A 21,802-nucleotide genomic window follows, 5' to 3' on the forward strand; every position below is an offset into this window, starting at 1 on the left:
TCTGGAGAACTGATCTACACAAGGAGGAGGTAATTAAGCCATTTCATTCCAGCGTTTTGTACCTGTGGCACATCTAAAAACTGCAGGACAGTGGCCCTCGAGGACTGGAGTTTGAGACCCCTGCTATAATGTGTCTGCATACAACTCAGAAATTATGTAGTTCAGGGGTCTCAAACTCCAGTCCTCGAGGGCCGCAGTCCTGCAACTTTTAGATGTGCCTCTGCTGCACCACACCTGAACAGAATAATTAGGTTATTAAGGCTCTGGAAAACTGATCTACACAAGAAGGAGGTCATTAAGCCATTTCATTCCAGTGTTTTGTACCTGTGGCACATCTAAAAACTGCAGGACTGCGGCCCTCGAGGCCTGGAGTTTGAGACCCCTTGCACAGACCAGTAGTCTGGCAATCTTAAGTGTTGTGAGTTTGATTCCAGCTTTCCCAGCAATAATTATGTGCCCTTAGACAAGGCACTAAACCCCAAGTTGCCTTTCGGGTAAGAGTGTTTGAATGAGTGATCATTATAATTAGAGGAGTGGTTCAATTCATGTACTTTCCATTTCATCATCCAGATGTTATATTTGTGAGCTATTCTGCCACATTCTTCACCTACACCAGGGGTGGGCAATTCTGATCCTCGAGGGTCAGTGTCCTGCAACTCTTAGATATCTCCCTGGTCCAACACAGTTGAGTCCAATAGCTTAATCACCTCTTAAGTGCAGTCAAGTTCTCCAGAGTCCTGCAAATGACCTCATTATTTGACTCAGGTGTGTTGAAGTAGAGCTACATCTAAAAGTTGCAGGAGACCGGCCCTCGAGGCCTGGAGTTGCCCACCCCTGACCTAAACGGTGCATCTACACAAGTGCTTTGTAAATTTTCTATGATAATGTTCTTTCAAAAGAATGTTTTCTCATGAACAATTACTATTTGTGTATTGTAGTGTTCTTGCAAAAATTTTGACTAAATTGTGACTGTGATTTTTCCCCAGTGGTGATCATGTGCGCTGGAGCAGACAGGATTCGAGAAATCATGCTTGCAGCACACAAGCAGCAGCTGACCAATGGCAGTTATATGTTTTTTAATGTTAATCTCTTCAATGCCTCTTCGTATGGTGAGTTCACATCATGTTTCTCTTTAAATTAGTTGTTTAAAAAGTTAACAATTAGTATTAATGTTTATGACCTTACTGGAGGATAAAAGGGTAGAGTGCACATGTCTGTACCATGGGATACATTTTGTCTTTTTTTCTTAGATCTACTTCATGTGATCATTTAAAATGACAAATTACATCCAAGAAGTAACATGGACATCAGATTAAAAAACTACAACAGTGATATTATGTTATTTCAAACTTTTTTTATTATTACAAAGCTTGACTATGTAATACATCAGCACCACTTTGCTGACCTGGCTGCACCCTTTAAAAAACAGTTGGTAAAAGAAAAATCCAGATCAGCGTGACTATTAGGATAATCGCCAACAAAACTTAAATCCTGCTTATTATCACGCTACGCCATGAAAAAGTGGAAAAGTCTCCCTTCCATGAAGGTGAGAGAGAACAACATTGTTACCTTAGAATTTAACAAGTGTTTTCTGTAGAACATCTGCATCTGTTTGATTACAAAATAAAAAGCAGTGGTGAGGAAGACACTGGTGGACTTTAATTCATTAAAGTCCTCTTCTGAAGTTGGTTCTACTGGATCCATGTTGTAATTGTATTTCTTAGCGAACCTCACCGTGTTACTCTTGGTCGGGTCCTTGTGTCATGATTTGCGGTTAGGGATGGTGAGGAAGACGCTGTGGACCCAAGTTGAAATGAAGAAAATTATGATTTAATGAAGTCAGAAATCTAATAATCTAAAATCCAGGCAGCACAGCGTGAGCGGAAGGCTAAGGCTCAAAACTGGTAGCAACTGTTAACTTAATAGACATCTGACAACTGACTTGACAAGACAACTAGACAAGGACTCTACAAGGAACACAGGTGGGATTAAATACACAGAGGGTAAGATTAAGATTAAGATAGATTAAGATAAATCTTTATTGTCATTGTCACAAGAACAACGAAATTCAAAAGGCGCCACCAGTCAGTGCATATGCTTAAAAACAAAAAATAACTGTCTCACAATTCACACACAATGTAAGAATTAACAAATAACTGGTAAAAAAAACAAACAAAAAAAAAACTAATAAATAAGAACAGCCACATTCTCACATACATCATTCATGATGATTAATGGTTGTTTTCGATTGCATTTAGTTTTGTTATTGCTATCGGGTAGAAACTGTCTCTGAGACGGTTGGTTCTTGTTCTGATTGCTCTGTATCTTCTGCCTGAAGGCAGCAGTGTGAACAGAGAATGTCCGGGGTGAGAAGTGTCCTTTGTGATGTGCTTTTCTTAGACAGTGGTCGCTGCGCTGCCCTCTCCCCAGTGAGGGGAGAGGGCAGCTAATGATTTTTTGGACTGTATTCACAACCCTTTGGAGAGCTTTCCTTTGAGCAGTAGTGCTGCTGTTAGACTTAGACTTAGACTGACTTTATTGTCATTTTGCATGCACAGGGTGTATACAGAACGAAATTTCGTTGCATACGGCTCAGGACAGTGTTTTGAGGTTCCAATGTTGTGAGGTTACTCCAGAATAAAATAAAATACAGTATAAAATATGAATATAAATATGAATATAAAATATAAAGTGCAGGAATGACAGTAAAATAGAAGTTATTTAGCTATGTACATGTGCAAGGTATGAAGTGGAGACCAGATTTTGAGTGCAGTCCAGTTAAGAGTTCAGCAGTCTGATGGCAAGTGGGAAAAAGCTGTTTCGGAACCTGGTGGACCTGCACCGGATGCTGCGGAACCTCTTTCCAGAGGGCAGCAGGGAGAACAGTCCATGGTGGGGATGTGAGGGGTCACTGACGATGTTTCGGCCTCGGGACACGCAGCGCTGGGATGAAATGTCCTGAATGGAGGGAAGGGGGGCCCCGATGATTCTCTCTGCTGTCCGCACCACTCTCCTCACATTCTTCCAGTCGGAGGCGCTGCAGCCTCCACACCACACAGAGAGGCAGCTGGTCAGAATGCTCTCTATGGTGCTTCTGTAGAACGTCTTGAGGATGGGCGGGGGCAGGTGTGCTCTTCTCATCCTCCGCAGGAAATACAAGCGTTTCTGTGCCCTCTTGACCAGAGACGTGGTGTTCACAGTCCAGGTGAGGTTGTTTGTGATGTGCACCCCCAGGAATTTGGTGCTGCTGACCACCTCCACAGCCGAGCTGTTGATGAGCAGTGGAGCGTGGCTGGGCCGGTTCTTCCTGAAGTCGACGATCATCTCCTTCGTCTTGTCAACGTTCAGGATCAGGCTGTTGTCTCTGCACCAGTCCACCAGCTGCTCCACCTCCTCTCTGTAGTCCAGGTCGTTGTCGTCTCTGATGAGGCCCACCACCGTTGTGTCGTCCGCGAACTTCACGATGTGATTGGTGGCGAACCTGGGGGCGCAGTCGTGTGTCATCAGAGTGAACAGCAGAGGGCTCAGGACGCAGCCCTGAGGGGAGCCTGTGCTGAGGGTGATGACATCGGAGGTGTGTTGTCCGATCCGGACTGACTGAGGTCTGTCGGTGAGGAAGTCTAGCAGCCAGTTGCGCAGGGGGGTGCTGAAGCCCAGGTGTCCCAGTTTTCCTGCCAGATGCTGTGGGATGATTGTGTTGAACGCTGAGCTGAAGTCCAGGAACAACATCCGCACATGAGTGTTCTTCTCCTCCAGGTGAGCCAGGCTCAGGTGTAGGGTGGAGGAGATGGCGTACTCAGTGGAGCGGTTTCGGCGGTAGGCAAACTGGAACGGGTCGAATGTGGGGGGGAGTCTGGAGACGATGTGTTCTTTTACCAGCCTTTCAAAGCACTTCATCATGATGGGAGTCAGTGCCACAGGCCGGTAATCGTTGAAAGAGGTGACTTGAGGTTTCTTTGGCACCGGAATGATGGAGGCAGTTTTGAGACAGGCTGGCACTGTGGCTTGGTCCAGTGAGGTGTTAAAAATGTCTGTTAGGACACCAGCCAGCTGACCTGCGCATTCCCTGAACACCCGCCCAGGTATGTTGTCGGGGCCTGGGCCCTTCCGTGGGTTGACTCTTTTCAGAGTCTTCAACACATCGGCCGTGTCCAGGCAGAGTGCCTCCTCTTCCTGGTGGGGAACAGTTTTCTTTGCCGGAGTACTGTTCAGTGCCTCGAACCTCCCAAAGAAGTTATTGAGTCCATTTAGAAAGTCAGCATCAATTTCACCCACTGGGGGGGAGGATGGATTGTAATCTGTGATCGCCTTTATGCCTTGCCACATACTCCTGGTGTTGCTGGTGTCGTGGAAGAACTCCTGTATTTTCTGACTGTGGGTTCGTTTTGCTAACCTGATAGCACGGTTCAAGTTGGCTCTCGCTGTCCTCAGTGCCTCCTTGTCGCCAGACTTGAAGGCTGAGTTCCGTGCTTTTAGCATTTTCCGTACCTCCTTAGTCATCCAGGGTTGTTGGTTGGCCCGGGTGATAATGTTCTTAGTGATGCTGACGTCCTCTGTGCACTTGTTGATGTAGGCTGACACAGTCATGGCGTACTCATCGATGTTGATCTGGTTGTTGTAAGTGGCTGCTGCCTTGAACATCTCCCAGTCAGAGCACTCAAAACAGTCCTGAAGTGCCTCCATGGCCCCCTCAGTCCACATTCTTACCTGCTTTACTATAGGTTTTGTTCTGATCAGCAGGGGCTTGTATGCAGGAATTAGCATAACAGATAGGTGGTCTGAAGAGCCAAGGTGGGGGCGGGGGGCTGCTCTGAATGCTTCTTTGATGTTGGTGTAGGCCAAGTCTAGAGTATTGCTGTTAAACCATATGCAGATACAGTAGGTCAGTATGCTCTCTATGGAGCACTTGTAGAAGGACACCAGCAGCTTCTCCTTGATGTTGTTCCTCCTGAGAACCCTCAGGAAGTACAGTCTTTGCTGGGCCTTTTTTATCAGCTCGAAGGTGTTCATGTTCCATGTGAGGCCCTGCTCAATGTGGACCCCGAGGAAACGGAAATCAGCTACCCTCTCCACACATTTTCCCCCAATGGTTAGTGGTGTAATGTCCGTTTTATTCCTCCTGTAATCTATTATGAGTTCTTTTGTCTTTGAGTTGTTGAGGAGCAGATTGTTCTCCCTGGACCACTGCAACAGCCGCTCCACCTCTCCCCTGTAGGCAGACACCGTCGCCTCCTGAGATGAGCCCCACTACTGTGGTGTCATCAGCAAACTTGATGATGGTGTTGCTGTGGTGGGCAGAGGAGCAGTCGTATGTGTACAGACAATAGAGCAGGGAGCTCAGCACACAGCCCTGTGGAGAGCCAGTACTAAGGCTGAGGGCAGTGGATGTATGTTTTGTCACCCTAACTCTCTGCTGTCGGTTGGTCAGGAAGCTCAGAATCCACATGCAGATGGAGTGAGGGAGGCCCAGTTCCCCCAATTTGTCCACCAGTCTGTGAGGGAGGATGGTATTAAAAGCAGAGCTGTAGTCTACAAAGAGGATCCGCACATAGCTCCCCTGCTGCTCCAGATGTGACAGAGCAGCATGGAGGGCCGTGGTCACAGCGTCCTCTGTGGATCTGTTGGCTCTGTGGGTGAACTGGTGGTGGTCAAAGCCAGGAGGGAGAAGTGCTGTGATGTGACCCCGGACCAGTTTTTCAAAACACTTCGTCACCACAGGGGTTAGTGCCACTGGCCGGTAGTTGTTGAGGCAAGAGATGTGAGGTTTCTTGGGTATCAGGGAAACAAGACACAGCTTGAAACAATGAAGGGGTAGACAGGACAACACGGAGACTCAATAGACACAGAAACCTAAATGAATACACAGAAAAAAATAAATCCTTACAGAGCACTTTTTATTATGGCAGCTGACAAAACACAAACTATGTGTGACGTTATTGCGCCCTCTACTGCGCGTGTGGGACACTTTCAGGTAGTTTGCAGTTTTCACTGGAGATCGCATACAAGTTCCATATATTTGGAAGTGTGATGACCACACCAAAAAAATAAAATTTGGCAAAAAAACCAAACAAACAAAAAAAAAGGAAATGGTTCACTTCAGGTTGCTTTGTGAATGCAGTGGATTTTCAAATCCAACTGGAGCCTACTGCTCATCCTAAACCTGGTCTGTAAGCCATGATTTTGTGAAGGCAAGACAGCAAATTTTTCTCATTTTGAAAATGTGTTTACATCTAAAGCCCACTAAGCTTGTTCTAGATGCTTTTGCCTTTTATTTGGGCTCATATGTTTTATCCTCTGCTGTAGTCTCCCTCTTTTTACCATTTTCCCATCAAACAGTTATTTGTTAGTAAAAGCTCTGTAGGAATATTATGTGACAAGAGGTTATAAGTTGAAAAACAGAGGGATAGAAGCGTCTCCAGCTTACTGCAGTGTTAATGCAATAAGCTGAATTTTGTGGGTGAAAATTGCAGAAAAATTTGAAGTAAACTGCAGAAGACTTGCAGAAATGTACAAAATGGGCAGAAGCAGTAGAAGAAAGCAAAAGCCGGCAAAACACAGAAAAACTGTTGAAGAAAAGTAAAAACTTTCAGACAATGCAAATGTCCCACACAAAGACTGTTAGAAACCGGTGCATAATACTGCTTTCAAAGCTAAACTGTGAGGTTTCTGCAGTTTATGAGGTAAAATGAGTCACAAAGCTAAAGCTAGCTGATATACAAATAATAGCATGGAGGTTATCACTAGAAAGTTGGCCCATGCAGTGTGAAACAGCCCATGTCCATCCATCCATCCATCCATCCATCTTCTTCCGCTTATCCGAGGTCGGGTCGCGGGGGTAGCAGCTTCAGAAGGGAGGCCCAGACTTCCCTCTCCCCAGCCACTTCTTCTAGCTCCTCCGGGGGAATCCCGAGGCGTTCCCAGGCCAGCCGAGAGACATAGTCCCTCCAGCGTGTCCTGGGTCTTCCCCGGGGCCTCCTCCCGGTGGGACGTGCCCGGAACACCTCACCAGGGAGGCGTCTAGGAGGCATCCTGACCAGATGCCCGAGCCACCTCAACTGGCTCCTCTCGATGTGAAGGAGCAGCGGCTCTACTCTGAGTCCCTCCCGGATGACTGAGCTTCTCACCCTATCTCTAAGGGAGAGCCCAGCCACCCTACGGAGAAAACCCATTTCGGCCGCTTGTATCCGCGATCTCGTTCTTTCGGTCATGACCCAAAGCTCATGACCATAGATGAGGGTGGGAACGTAGATCGACCGGTAAATCGAGAGCTTCGCTTTTTGGCTCAGCTCTCTCTTCACCACGACGGACCGGTACAGCGCCCGCTTGACAGCAGACGCTGCGCCAATCCGCCTGTCGATCTCCCGCTCCCTTCTTCCCCCATTCGTGAACAAGATCCCGAGATACTTAAACTCCTCCACTTGGGGCAGGACACCCCCCCTGACCCGGAGAAGGCACTCTACCCTTTTCCGGGTCAAGACAATGGCCTCGGATTTGGAGGCACTGATCCTCATCCCGGCCGCGTCACACTCGGCTGCGAACCGCTCCAGCGAGAGCTGCAGATCACGATCTGATGAAGCCAAAAGGACCACATCGTCTGCAAAAAGCAGAGATGAGATCCTAAGGCCACCAAATCGGATCCCCTCAACACCTTGGCTGCGCCTAGAAATTCTGTCCATGAAAGTGATGAACAGAATCGGTGACAAAGGGCAGCCCTGGCGGAGTCCAACTCTCACCGGAAACGAGCCCGACTTACTGCCGGCAATGCGGACCAGACTCTGACACCGGTCATACAGGGACCTGACAGCCCGTATCAAAGGGCCCGGTACCCCATACTCCCGGAGAACCCCCCACAGGGCTCCCCGAGGGACACGGTCGAACGCCTTCTCCAGGTCCACAAAACACATGTAGACTGGTTGGGCGAACTCCCATGCACCCTCCAGGACCCTGCCGAGGGTGTAGAGCTGGTCCAGCGTTCCACGACCAGGACGAAAACCACACTGCTCTTCCTGAATCCGAGGTTCGACTATCCGACGGACCCTCCTCTCCAGGACCCCTGAATAGACCTTGCCAGGGAGGCTTAAGAGTGTGACCCCTCTATAATTGGAGCACACCCTCCGGTCCCCCTTTTTGAACAGGGGGACCACCACCCCAGTCTGCCAATCCAGGGGAACTGCCCCCGATGTCCATGCGACATTGCAGAGTCTCGTCAACCAACACAACCCTACAACATCCAGAGCCTTAAGAAACTCCGGGCGGATCTCATCCACCCCCGGGGCCCTGCCACCGAGGAGCTTTTTAACCACCTCGGCGACCTCGTCCCCAGAGATTGGAGAGCCCAACCCAGAGTCCCCAGGCTCCGCTTCCTCAGTGGAAGGCATGTTGGTGGGATTGAGGAGGTCTTCGAAGTACTCTGCCCACCGGCCCACAACGTCCCGAGTAGAGGTCAGCAGCACACCATCCCCACTATAAACAGTGTTGGTGCTGCACCGCTTCCCCCCCCTGAGACGCCGGATGGCGGACCAGAATCGCCTCGAAGCCGTACGGAAGTCTTTCTCCATGGCCTCTCCAAACTCCTCCCACGCCCGGGTTTTTGCCTCAGCAACCGCCCGAGCCGCATGCCGCTTCGCCCGCCGGTACCCATCAGCTGCTTCCGGAGTCCCACAGGCCAAAAAGGCCCGATAGGACTCCTTCTTCAGCCTGACGGCATCCCTCACCGAAGGTGTCCACCAGCGGGTTCGAGGGTTGCCGCCGCGACAGGCACCGACAACCTTGCGGCCACAGCTCCGATCGGCCGCCTCGACAATGGAGGCACGGAACACGGTCCACTCAGACTCCATGTCCCCCACCTCCCCCGGGACGTGTTCGAAGTTTTGCCGGAGATGGGAGTTAAAGCTCCGTCTCACAGGGGATTCCGCCAGACGTTCCCAGCAGACCCTCACAACACGTTTGGGCCTGCCAGGTCTGACCGGCTTTCGCCCCCACCACCGGAGCCAACTCACCACCAGGTAGTGGTCAGTGGACAGCTCCGCACCTCTCTTCACCCGAGTGTCCAAGACATACGGCCGCAGATCCGATGAAACGATGACAAAGTCGATCATCGAACTGCGGCCTAGGGTGTCCTGGTGCCAAGTGCACATATGGACACCCTTATGCTTGAACATGGTGTTCGTTATGGACAATCCATGGCGAGCACAGAAGTCCAGCAACAGAACACCGCTCGAGTTCAGGTCGGGCGGGCCGTTCCTCCCAACCACGCCCCTCCAGGTCTCACTGTCATTGCCCACGTGAGCGTTGAAGTCCCCCAGCAGAACAAGGGAGTCCCCAGGAGGAGCACTCTCCAGTACCCCCTCTAAGGACTCCAAAAAGGGTGGGTAATCTGAACTGTCGTTCGGCCCGTAAGCACAAACGACAGTCAGAACCCGTCCCCCCACCCGTAGGCGGAGGGATGCTACCCTCTCGTTCACCGGGGTAAACCCCAACGTACAGGCGCCGAGATGGGGAGCAACAAGTATGCCCACTCCTGCCCGACGCCTCTCACCTTGGGCAACTCCAGAGTGGAAGTATGTCCAGCCCCTCTCAAGGAGACTGGTTCCAGAACCAGAGCCGTGCGTCGAGGTGAGACCGACTATTTCTAGCCGGAACCTCTCGACCTCACGCACTAGCTCCGGCTCCTTCCCCACCAGAGAGGTGACATTCCACGTCCCAAGAGCCAGTTTCTGCAACCGAGGATCGGACCGCCAGGGTCCCCTCCCTCTGCTGCCACCCATCCCACACTGCACCCGACCCCTTTGGCCCCTCCCACGGGTGGTGGGCCCATGGGAGGGGGGGCCCATGTTTCCTCTTCGGGCTGAGCCCGGCCGGGCTCCATGGGTAAAAGCCCGGCCACCAGACGCTCGCCATCGTGCCCCCCCTCCAGGCCTGGCTCCAGAGTGGGGCCCCGGTGACCCGCGTCCGGGCGAGGGAACACCAAGTCCAAAGTTTTCCTTCATCATTGGGGTCTTTGGGCTGCTCTTTGTCTGGTCCCTCACCTAGGACCTGTCTGCCTTGGGTGACCCTACCAGGGGCATGAAGCCCCAGACAGCATAGCTCCTAGGATCATTGGGACACTCAAACCCCTCCACCACGATAAGGTGGCAGCCCATGGAGGAGAACAGCCCATGTAAAAGCTAAAATTAGCTACAAAGGTAAAGCTGGCTAACCTACCAATGACAGGATCTAGGTTAGCACTAGCACATTAACCTACAATAACATATTCCATGCTGTCTGGAAAAAAAACATGTAAAAGCGAAAATGAGCTAAAATGCCAATTGATACCATCTATTCTAGACAAGCACTAGCATGTTGACCTACAGCAACATATTCCATGCAGAATAAAAAAACCTATGTAGAAACTAAAACTAGCTCAAAAGCTAAAGCTAGCTAAAATACTGACAGCTATCACTAGAATCTTGATGTATAACATACTCTATGCATTGTGATAAAACCCATGTAATAAATAAATATAGCTAAAATGTAATATTAGCTAAAATGTTGTGAATTGCATGTGAGGTAATACCAACATGTTGACTAACATTAACCCACTCCATTCAGTCTGTTAGGTTTGGCTCATTATCAAAATTTAATGTCTACTAATCAAAAACCTTAAAGTTATTTCCAATAAAAAAGAAACCTGGTACAATTTAAATATTCTGAACTTAATTACCACAGCTAATATTAGTTGTGGAACACAAAACTGATTTATAAACTTGATTTTGTAAACTAAACTATAACCCTGAAATACAGCTTCAAATGAAATAAACTGTTTTGGGAAGCCGTTTAACCCACATGCAGAATCAAACCAAGACTACTGGAAAGTACAAGAAGGGAAATGTGCAATTCAGGAAATGTGGATGTTGAGCAGGACCAGTGACTTCTGGGAGAAAGACAGCATTAGATTTGAAGATCCTTACATGTAGGATACATTTTCTTGAATGTTGTTTTGGATGATTGATCTTGCATTCTGCTGAAGAAGTAGGGGTCTTGGGAGGTTCAGCGGGAGGACACAGGGGACTTCTTGACACAGGCTTGAGTAACGAGATGTGAAAAACAGGACAGATCTGCAGACTGTCTGGGAGAATGAGACGGCAGAAACAGGGCTGAGGACAGACTGAATCTCAAATGGACCGATGAACCTGAGGGACAGTTTTTTGCAGGATCCTTTCAGACGGATATATTTGGTAGAGAGCCTTCTGACAAGGATTGTATTCTGAGGCCGGGACTCTTTTACGGTTAATCAGTTATTGATTCTGTTCACACATTTGGTTGAGGGCAGCAGAGATGGTTCGAGGTATGTTTACATCTGCGGATGAAATGTTGGACTGAAGTGACAATCGTCTCCCTTTCCTCTGAAGGAAAGAGTGGTGGTTGATATGCCAGGGAGGCCTCGAAAGGGGACAGACCGATGGCAACAGACATATGTGTGTTGTGGGCATATTAAACCCAGATCAGTTGAGTCTGGGTTGGCCACCAGACTCAACTGACTTTGTGTGGGTTGGATGCACTGATGCAGCGCAGAGTAGACTAATTCCTGGTTCATTCTCAGTCTGCCCATTAGTTTGTGGGTGGAACCCAGAGCTGAGTGCCACCTTGGCACCGAGAGCATTGGATAAAGCCTTCCAGACTCTGGATGTGAATTAGGGGCCTGTCAGACAGGATTTCCCGGGGGATGCCATGCACCTGGAAAACGTATTTCAAGAGAAGCTGTGCAGTCACAATGGTAACGTTTTGAGAGGGACAAGATGACAAGCCTTGGAAAACTGGTCGACTATGGTGAAAATGGTGGTAAACCTCTTGAAAACTGGTAGGCCTGTGTTATTACGGAGACGTCCACTTCCACAATAAACTGGACTTTGGGGTCTGGTTAAGATAGAATAGGAGCTTAAGAAAACTTCAGGTTGAGGAGTTCGAATGCCTTATCTGCCTGGGGTGACCATTGAAACCATTGTTTAGGAGAGGGGAGTTGTGTGACAGGAGCGACGGCTTGGCTGAAGTTTTTTATAAAGTGGCGGTAGAAATTTGCGAAGCCCAGACTTGCCTTCACCTGCCCACTCTCAAGGACATAACCCAGGAAGTTGATACATGTAGCATGAAACTCGCACTTCTCTGCTTTGACAACTAGTTTGTTCTCTAACAGGCATTGGAGTACTAGATGCACATGTCTCTGATGTTCCTCTAACTACCAGAAAAATATCAGAATGTTTCTCAAGCGAGCAGAGAGTCCGAACAAAAACTAAGTATGAGCGTGAGGAGAAGTTTTGAGTACAATCTTACAAGTTTTGCTTTCAAAATAAAAATGTGAGCAAAAGTATTAAAAGTTTTGAGAACAAATTATCTGAAATCCTGCTTTCAGACTGAAAATGTCTGATCTTGGATTATGACAGAAAAAATTCTCCATAAAGGAACAGGTGATGTCAAAAAAGGATTACCTGTGCTCCATTGCTATTCCTGGTGGTCAGCGGGCGCCCCCCTTTACATGTAGTACTGCATGTAAACAAACGTTTATTTGCTAGCTTACTAAATGATTGTCTTAAAAATAATGATGGAAAACTGGCTTAAAACCAAGTCACTCATAAGAAAAGCTGCAGATACTGATTGAACGAAAGCAACTCCAGGACTACTTATATGATCAGAGGAAGCTTAGTCACAATCACACCTTTGCATAATGAGATCTCATATAAAGCAGCAAATATTTTAGTTCTTTAGAAGACGCAACTTTTTAAAACTGTTACTGCCAGCATTCTTGAAAACAACTGAAGGAAACGTAATGGAATCTCAAACACACATTTTCTAAAGGTCTTATTGGCTCTAGCGCCCTTTATTTGATAGTGAATCGACAGGAAAATGGGTAATGAGAGAGGGAGAAGCAAAGGTCACAGGCAGGGACTCGAACCTGTGAAGATTACTCGTCAATTACTAAGACCTCCATATGTGGGTTGTGCTTTACCCCTGTGCTATCACAGCACCCTATTAAACACACATTAATTTAAAAAATTTAATGTTTCTGCTGTCTATAGCAGGGTTTGGTGAGGTACAGTACACCGTGCTTGGACAGGCCACCAGCCCATCACAGACCAACACAAAAACACAGGACAACAACCATTCACACTCACACCTAAGAGCAATTTCGGGTAACTTTGGACTGTAGGAGAAAAGTGGGATATGCAGAGAAAAACCCTGCAGCATGCAAAGAGAACATGCAAACCTTGCACAGAAATTTATTATCTCCACATAACAAGATAATTATCTCTTCATAATTTACTCAGGTCATTTTGTCTGATGTTTAAATTAACTGACCTTGAAACAGCGGTGAGAAAAAGAAGAAATCTATATGGGGCAAATAGTTTTTAATAGCACTGCGTGTAGGTGTTGACATACAAGTTTTCTGCTGGTGGTTAATATCAAGTCACAGAATTATTAAGTAAGAAACTATGAACAATCAACACTAAAATGACCTTGTTCTAAAACCTGTTTTACATCTGTACCCCGAGGAGTAATATGCTTGGAAGTGGCTTGGTGAAAATAATAAGGATTGCCCAAGGGTTGGGACTTTGCTGCATTAATTTTGATTAATTAATTACATAGATTTTAACATGTTAAAAATGTTAACGCAATTAATCACTTTTTTCATAAAAAGCTGGTACAACCATAAATCTGATGCACAAGCTACAACACCAAATATGAAGCAACAGCCGCAGCAGGACAGGTAGACATAGCCGATACTGTTGGCCAACTGGGTGTGTAACACACAAGGGTGAAACAAATATTAAAACGTAATGAAAGTAATCATTCTGTCATAACTCTGAGAACAGAATGGAGAATGCAGAATAGAGAATGTGGATTATCTGGAGGATCCAGTCCAGAGGAAGTATAAGCCTGTGAGATAGCCTCACACAACCAGTGAGAAAGCATGCCCCACAGCGTTGTCTCTGAAACGCTGAGAACAACGCAGTGCAGAAGTGCACGCCATGTAACATGAGAGCATGCGCACGGGGCAGAGGAGATGAGATGCAGCTCCCTCCTCAAAGTTATGAGGAGGAGGGTAAAAGACCTCCAAAGATATCTCCCTTGATCTGAACAAGCTTGTGATGCTTTTAGGAGTAAAAACAGGGTTGGGACGCAGCACTGCCAAGCTACCATCGGCTCGTATTCTGAGGCAAGAGGGAGCAACAGAGAGTGCGGATAAATCGCTCACTCTCTTAACAGATGTGAGGGCCAACAGCAGAGCAGTTTTAAAAGACAGGAACTTAAGGGGAGCCTGATCTAAAAGCTTCAACCAGAGCATGCTCTGTCAAATCTTATAGAGTACACCTCTCCGAAACCATTTCATCAGTGGGTGGTTGAAGACCATTCTGTCACCAAACCCTCATGCAGGAGGAAATAGTTGCAGCATAAGTCTTGTTGTTGCGCAACACCCCCCTCCTCCTTTCTGTCTCTACTCTCTCACTCTCGTACTTCCTCTTCTGAGAGGGGAGATGTGCTACCAGCTCTCCTTCTAACGGGTTAATTGAGTTTCCTAAATCTGCTGGGATTTACCCTGTCCAGAACTGAAGTAAACTCTGTTTAAGCTGGTTTCGAGAAACGATTCACCTGATTTTTGACGGCCTACATCCAGGTGTCCCACCCTTCTTCCCCCTGTGAATTAGCCAGACTGAGCAGCCTACAGCCAACTAGTTTCACAGAGCACACCTGTTAACGGTCGCTCGTTCTCTATTTTACAACTTGCATTTGTTATTGAACCAGGTAGGTTTTAGTGACTCGGGCGAGTCCCAAGGATGATGTTTTACATTTGGGCTACCAGCAACCTAAAAACATTTTCCACTTTTTCCTCTCCAGAATCAAACATCACAGCTATTTTACAACCATCAAAGAACTTTAAGGTGACTCATTAACTGAATGTCCACAACATCTTTTAGATTTTCTTTATGCTAAATATTTTATTAGTAAGGCATTTTTGCAAGGGTCAGTACAGCTTAATTCAGTAGCAGAAATAATCAAATAAGTAAAATCAATCATCTAGTCTATCTTTCCCTACTGCTGACACTGAGAACTAAAAAAGGGAACCTTTGAGAGAGACGGACGGAGTTTGGCGTTTCGAACCCCAGACCTGGCCTGATGATGAAGAAGGTGTTGCAGCAGGAGGAAGATGTTGATCGGCGAAGGCCGGGATCTCTGTAGGTCTGATGAGCTTCTTCTCCGCATGGATGGTGAGGTCACACAGGACTTGGTGCTGGCAGGAAAAAAGGCACCAGTTCTTCTTCTTTGTCTTTGTCTTCATCTTTGTCTTTGGGGTCTGAACCCAGCCGATGAGAGAAGTGCGATTCGAAGCCACAAGTTGCGGGGCTGACGGGTTGGTCCCCATGAGCAGCACAGTCTTCGGCTCTGTGGCCCCGGCTCTTCTTCAGCTGCAGAGTTCTTTGTCCATCTCGATCTTGGCTCGAAGCTGCCCGGAGGATCCAACGAACGGTTCCTCTTTTGCACCCACCTTTTATAGGGTTTATCCACCTTTTGGTGCGTTTTCATTGGCTGTCTGCTTAGACAGATGATCTCATATCCATCACTGTCTTACAGACATTTCCTGATGTCTGTGCTAATGTCTCAGGGTTGCTCAACCTCCTATGTCTCTTGCCTGCATGACCTTTTCCCTGAAACGTTTACGTTGTTCAACAACCTGTTTCCAAATAAGGCATTGGTCAGCTCTGCTCTCCTGTTAGTTCCCCTTTTTCCCTTCCTTTCACCTTTCACCTACCATCTACCTCCAACATATCAGTGATGTTTAATTGCAGTTACACCTTTTTTACACCATTTCAAGTTTAATGTCAAAATCACATTTATATCACATTTATTTTCTTTAGCTTCTCTGATTTAGCATTCATTTATGATTTTATAACCATAACTTATTAATTATACTTATTATAATCTTAATGTGAGTTATTACAGATGTTTTTCTGAAAAGAAACCAAGAATAATCCATGATTCTAATTATTTGATACCAAAATTACAGTTACTTGTTTTTCTTGTAAGTGTTCTCACAAATGTACGTGTAAATATTATTACAAGTAAACCATTATTAATATAAGTATTTTACTTTGAATCTTATCAAATTACTCAAAATGTTTAGATTTCATTCTTTAAACTTTCATGCTTTAAAATAAGGAATAGTCTCAGCTATTTTTATATATCTGCAGGCTGGAAACTTACTTCCTCTTTTTCCAGGAAACCTGCTTTTCCTGTTTAATGACTCTCTCTGACTGACTATGATTTCTTATGATTAGATAGAAAAAAGTAGAATTAAAGCAAAGTTTGCATGAGACAAAAACAACACACACAACCAGATTTATTTTATTGACACTTAAGTCTACTGTTGGGCCTAGATGTCACTTGAGTGATTCATTTTAAAGATAACTTTATTTATTATTACTGTTAAACTAAAATCTCCAGCATGGGGAAGTGGGATGAGCTCGGATTTTCTTGACACCCCCTCCACGAGGTCAGACCTTTCACATGCTGGGAGTCCATCACCCTCCTGCAGTTCGCCGTCCTCATCCCCTGGAAAGAGAAGATGTTCGTCTGGGATGTGAAGATGCAGATTCTTCATCCTCAGTTGTCACAGAGGGCTCAGTGTAGTCATCAAAACTCCACTTCTCTTGACAGTCTTAATGGTGCTGAAAGCTAAATTTCTGTCAGCTGAGGGAGAAATGACAGCACGCAGCCTAGAAGACATGAAATAGGCTCCACGCCCTCTCCCACGCACCAGCGTTGAAAGGCTGACCACTTTGATGTATATAATGTTGTGGAAGAAGCGGCTTGTTCGCCCTGAATTGTGCACACTACGTTCTGGGGGAGACCGAGCTTCTCTAGGCGCGTCTGTTTAGCCACCAGACCCAGAGACACTGGGACATCTATCTCTGGGTGGCTCCTGATCGGTCCCCTGGCCTGGAGGAGTGCATCCTCCCTCCATGGCAGCTTCCACGATCGACCTGACAGCAGCTGCTGCAGGCTGGGAAACCGCGGCATGTTTTTGCGCTCGGTTGCCACCAGCGCAGTTCCAGAGGACAGCTGTTCCTCTGGAACTCGGTCCAGGAGCCGTGGAATCAATAGAAATGGGGGAAACGCATGAAGGAGCATTTTTGGCCACGGGCTGTGGGCGAAGGCGTCCACTACTAATGGTGGATCCTCCCTTGGGTTCAGGAAGAACCACAGCTGGCACTGTGCATTCTCTCGTGTGCTGAACAGGTCCACTGCCTCTCTGCTGAATCTGCTCCATATTTGAGCGATCAGCTCAGGATGGAGTCTCTAATCCCCATGGCGAGAACCGCCCCTGGACATGATGTCCGCTTTCCTGTTCAAGACGTCAGGGATGTATACTGCTCTGATGGAGAGCAGGTATACTCACACATAACACAGCAGCTGTCTGGCACTGTCTAACAACTGAGTGGAGCGCATGCCTCCCTGGCGATTTATGTAGGCTGTTGCCACTCTGTTGTAGAGAGCAAAGTGTTGAGTCACCATCAGCAACGTTGAGGAGCTCCAGAACGTTTATGTCAAGAGACATGTGGTCTGGCCACTGTGCTCCCACCACCTGAGACAGACATGTTCCTCCCCATCGCGTTCTGCTCTGGAGATGATAGGACCATCTTAACAATCCCCCTGAATGGAGGAGGGCTGGTTCCAAACTGCAGTGTGTAACCCCTGTTGACCCATCCACCTCTCCAGGGAACATGTCCACCGCCACTCTGAGTACCATTCTGAAAGTGGGCATGCATTTATGTGAGGTGCTATGGTCTGCATGGACTCCAGCCATGTTAGAGCCCCTACCGCCATCCCCTGCCTCGGAGAATCTCTGGGGGGGCTCAGGCAGAAAGGGCTGGCTGTTAGCCTCCATGCTGCTCATGCAGAGCGAGGGCGAACCTGTGCGCTTCCTGAGGGAGAGTCAAGGTACTTGAGACGCAGTTTTGGCATGGACCGCGGCCGGACAGATGATGAGCCTTCACCACTCACAAGGTGAGATGAGTGCGAAGCGGCAGTCGCAATCCCAGTAGGCTCTGACAGTTCACAGAATTCACTCCTAGATTCAGACTAGGCAGACTAAGAGGCAGACTTATCCACTGCCACTGAGACAGTAAAAAATCTGTGTTTAAACCGCCGAGCTGTGGCACCTCCTAAACAGCTGTTTAGAGCCGGTGTGGGAAATGCTGTGAGATCAGCTGATCTGACAGGCGAGTTGGAACTTGAAAGAATTTTGTTCTCAGTGAAATGTTTGTGTTTTATTTCAAAACATTTCACATTATCACACACATTCCCCCCAGCTAGTAATTTCCTAGCTTGTCTGCTCCATGGTCCCAGCGGCTGGCCAGTCCAGGATGGACTCCAGGTCCTTCTGGAGCTTCTCAGCCATTGATGGTGATAGGCAGAGCCAGGTGGTCCCCTGGATCAGAGTGGCCCAGGCAGCAATCCGTGAGGAACAAACCAATGAGGTGGTGCACAGATTGAGTATGGCGTCAGCCACCTTACAGAGAGAGTCCTTCAGCTCCTCTGGCAAGGCGGCTTCCTCCACTCTCTTGGAGATGCCGTATGCCAACATAGCAGCATTATTTCTGGCTGCCGTTATCTGATAGGAGCACTGATGGACCCGGTCAGAGAACCTGGTAATCAGTTGATCATGCTTAGAAGGGGGCACAGGCCGCTGGTCTAATTGTATGTCTTGGCCCCAAGCATGTCAACGAGGCCCAGATCCACAGGGGGAACAGAGGGAAAACGCCGCTCCGTGAACCTCTCCACCCTGGTGATAGGTGCATAGGTGGAGACAGGCGCCCTCACCTTCACGGGGTCAGCTGCTATCTCAGCTAAGTACGTCTTTATGGCAGGAAACTGAGCCCAGATGGGGTGCAGGTGACGACTTGAGGTGGAGCCAAACCGTCCCGCCAGATCGTTTGAACATGATGGAGGATGCTGGGGGACGGGAAGCCCCTTAGCTCTAGCCACCTCCTTGATCAAGCTAGGTAGCTCGAGGAGGAGCGAGCCCAAAGCTGGGAGCGGGGTAGAGTTGGACATACAGAGCCCAGTGTTTACTGAGCACCCACTCAGCCACCTCTCTTCCATGGCAGTGCTTCCCAGCTGGGAGGCAGCATTGGAACAGCTGTTGTTCTTGCCGCCATCCTCGTTGCTGTCGCCCTCTCCACCATCCTCTCTGCTGGCGTAATCTTTCAATTCCTGCTCAATGCAGCCAGCATCACCTCATGAAAGGTGACCTGACTCGGTGGGCCCATCATCCCTCCTAGCTCCAGCCTTGAGAAAGGCTAGTCTCTGCCTCCTCTCCTTCAGCGGGAGGAGAGCACAGGAGCGGCAAGAGGACTGAGGCGTTAGGGTGAGGTTGGCGTACTGGGGTCCCAGGCATCCCTCGCAGGTCTGGTGTCCATCGAAGACATGATGTACCCTGTCTGAAAAGACGGGCGACAACAGATGATACCATTAGAAGACATCTTCGGTCTTAAGACAGTTGCTATCGCTATACTGAAGAAAAAAAATGGGATCCGGTCTGACAGTTATTTATACAGACCGGGGTGGTACCCACCCATTAGGTGGGCATGGACTAAGATTTTTCCAGCGCTGCGCTGCACGCACAAGGGATAAACCCACTTATATATAGGTGAAGCCTATACAAAAGAGAACTTGACCGACTCAAGCTGCCTGTAGCGAATGTCAGACGTTTTCTCTGCAGCTAAACCATTTCTGTGTTGGGGGGCAAGGATGGGGCTTTCTCCTGCTATTACAAGAACAATTACAAAAATAAATAAAAACGATTTTTATAACTTCAACATCAGACCTACATTTATATTCACAAACAAGGGTATTTTGAAAAAAAAGAAATTGTCCATAATTTGATAGTTAGAGGGTGTAGTTCCATCCCCCTCCTTCTCACCATGGAGGCCCTTGCCTCATGTATCTTAAAAACATGGAGGCAAAATTAAAGATAAAATAAAAAAATTAATAAAATATTGAAAAAAGAAATCATGTGCACCATGCACATGCCTAAAAATAATTATCACTTTTATAAAATATACTAGGGGTGCACAGATTTATTGGCTAGCCGACTTATTGACGCCAATTTCCTTAATTTTGAGAGATGGGTGATCAGCTGAATCTTACACGTGAAGCCAATCTTATCCCCTGATCTAATCTACGTCAGCAAAGATCTAAAAATCAACTACTGTCCTCTTCTGCTTTCCCATGACAGAGGTTTGACTGACAGACTGGCACACCAGGTCATGTCTGCACCTTTGTAGTTAACAGTAGTCACCCCACTGTTGCCAACTCAGAGAATTTCTTGTTATATTTCGTGATATATCAGTATTCTGTGTTTTTCAAAAAATCTTCAATCAGCGCATTCTACAATATACTTATCACTTTTGTAAAATACATTGTCATGTTTGTACAGTATCACATTTATACACATTATAACATGATAGTGTTTGATATTCTTTTTCCTTTGTGACAGCAATACACTTCTGTATTTTTACAAAGAGGTTTAATAGAAATCAAAAAAGACACAAAAATAGTAGAGCATAGCCTCTACATGGGCTTTATTTTATTTCCTCAAATAAAAAAAACGATCTAATGGAATCCTGGACTAGACTACTGTTGTGTCCAAGTAGTGCAAAAATGAGTTGGCCAATGGCCAAGGCTATTCAATTCTTAAGTAGTATCTCAATGCTAAATATGTTGCAGCACAGACGTCCCAAATACTAATGTCAGCATCCACAGTCCACGTTTCTAAAGAAGTAGTAGGAGTTCCATAAATGATCAGGGGTTCCTGAAACACTTTGAAAGCTTCATAGATTATAGTAGCAATTTGTGCCAATCTGATGGTTTAATAACTTTAAATAATAGATTAAAAATAATAAATATATTTGTTGTTGAGCTATGTCTTTCTGACATACGGGTTCAATGTCCAATAGCTCATCTTGACTTAAAAAAAAAAGAGCTCAGAATTTAATTACAAAATTATTATTATTTTTGCAAATTATCTAATAATTTTGCAAAAGGGGGGAGTTTTCAATTAAAATGTGATTAATTAAACATTAAACATTCCAGGCAATGGCTCTTGGAAGAGGGAGGATGAGTTTGACGACGATGCCAGACAAGCCTATGCCTCCCTAAACACAGTGACACTACTCAGAACAGTCAAGCCAGAGTATGAGAACTTCTCCATGGAGATGAAAAGATCCATAGAGGGACTTGGCCTTCACGACTGCAATGACTGTGGAAATGTATGTATCTCTGCCTGTTGCAAATAAAACAATTGTTCACATTCTTTTACATACAACTGATGCTCATGTCATGACAAAATTTGTAAAAATGTTTTATTATTTTAATGATGATTACCCCTTGTCCTCATTTTTGGCAATTAGGTTTCTACTACTTAAGATAATAATTTAGAAATTGATTATTGGGATTCATCTTCCTGATATACTCCAAGATCTTTGCTTTTTTTAATCGTGGCTCACTAGTCTTTGGCCTCTGTTCTATAGCATGCAGTCTAAGGGTGATGAAATGAGGCAGATGACCGAGCAGTAAAAAGGACAGTCAGGAACAAGTTGAACTTAAAAAAAGGGTTAGGGTTTCTTTTATTTAACCCTATTACTCAAGTTGTATGATTGAACATTACTCCATCTGTATGGCTATAACTGTAGCCATCACATTGAGAGATTCCTTTTCTTAACATCTTTGGGATCTTTCTACGCATTTCTTCAAGCTATTGTAACTC

At 46.6% G+C, this 21,802-nt stretch overlaps 1 protein-coding gene across 2 annotated transcripts in view; it reads left to right on the plus strand.

The window, feature by feature from the left end:
• The window catches only part of npr3 (natriuretic peptide receptor 3), a 107,847-nt gene that overhangs the window by 40,315 nt on the left and 45,730 nt on the right, over positions 1-21,802 (plus strand). For both annotated transcript variants that reach the window (XM_032578880.1, XM_032578879.1), the window contains exons 2-3: positions 987-1,109; positions 21,130-21,305. In XM_032578880.1, coding sequence (XP_032434771.1) covers positions 987-1,109; positions 21,130-21,305 — 299 coding nt within the window. The remainder of the gene's footprint in view (positions 1-986; positions 1,110-21,129; positions 21,306-21,802) is intronic.

Source organism: Xiphophorus hellerii, chromosome 12 (assembly GCF_003331165.1).
Source record: "Xiphophorus hellerii strain 12219 chromosome 12, Xiphophorus_hellerii-4.1, whole genome shotgun sequence".
Lineage (NCBI taxonomy): Eukaryota > Metazoa > Chordata > Actinopteri > Cyprinodontiformes > Poeciliidae > Xiphophorus > Xiphophorus hellerii.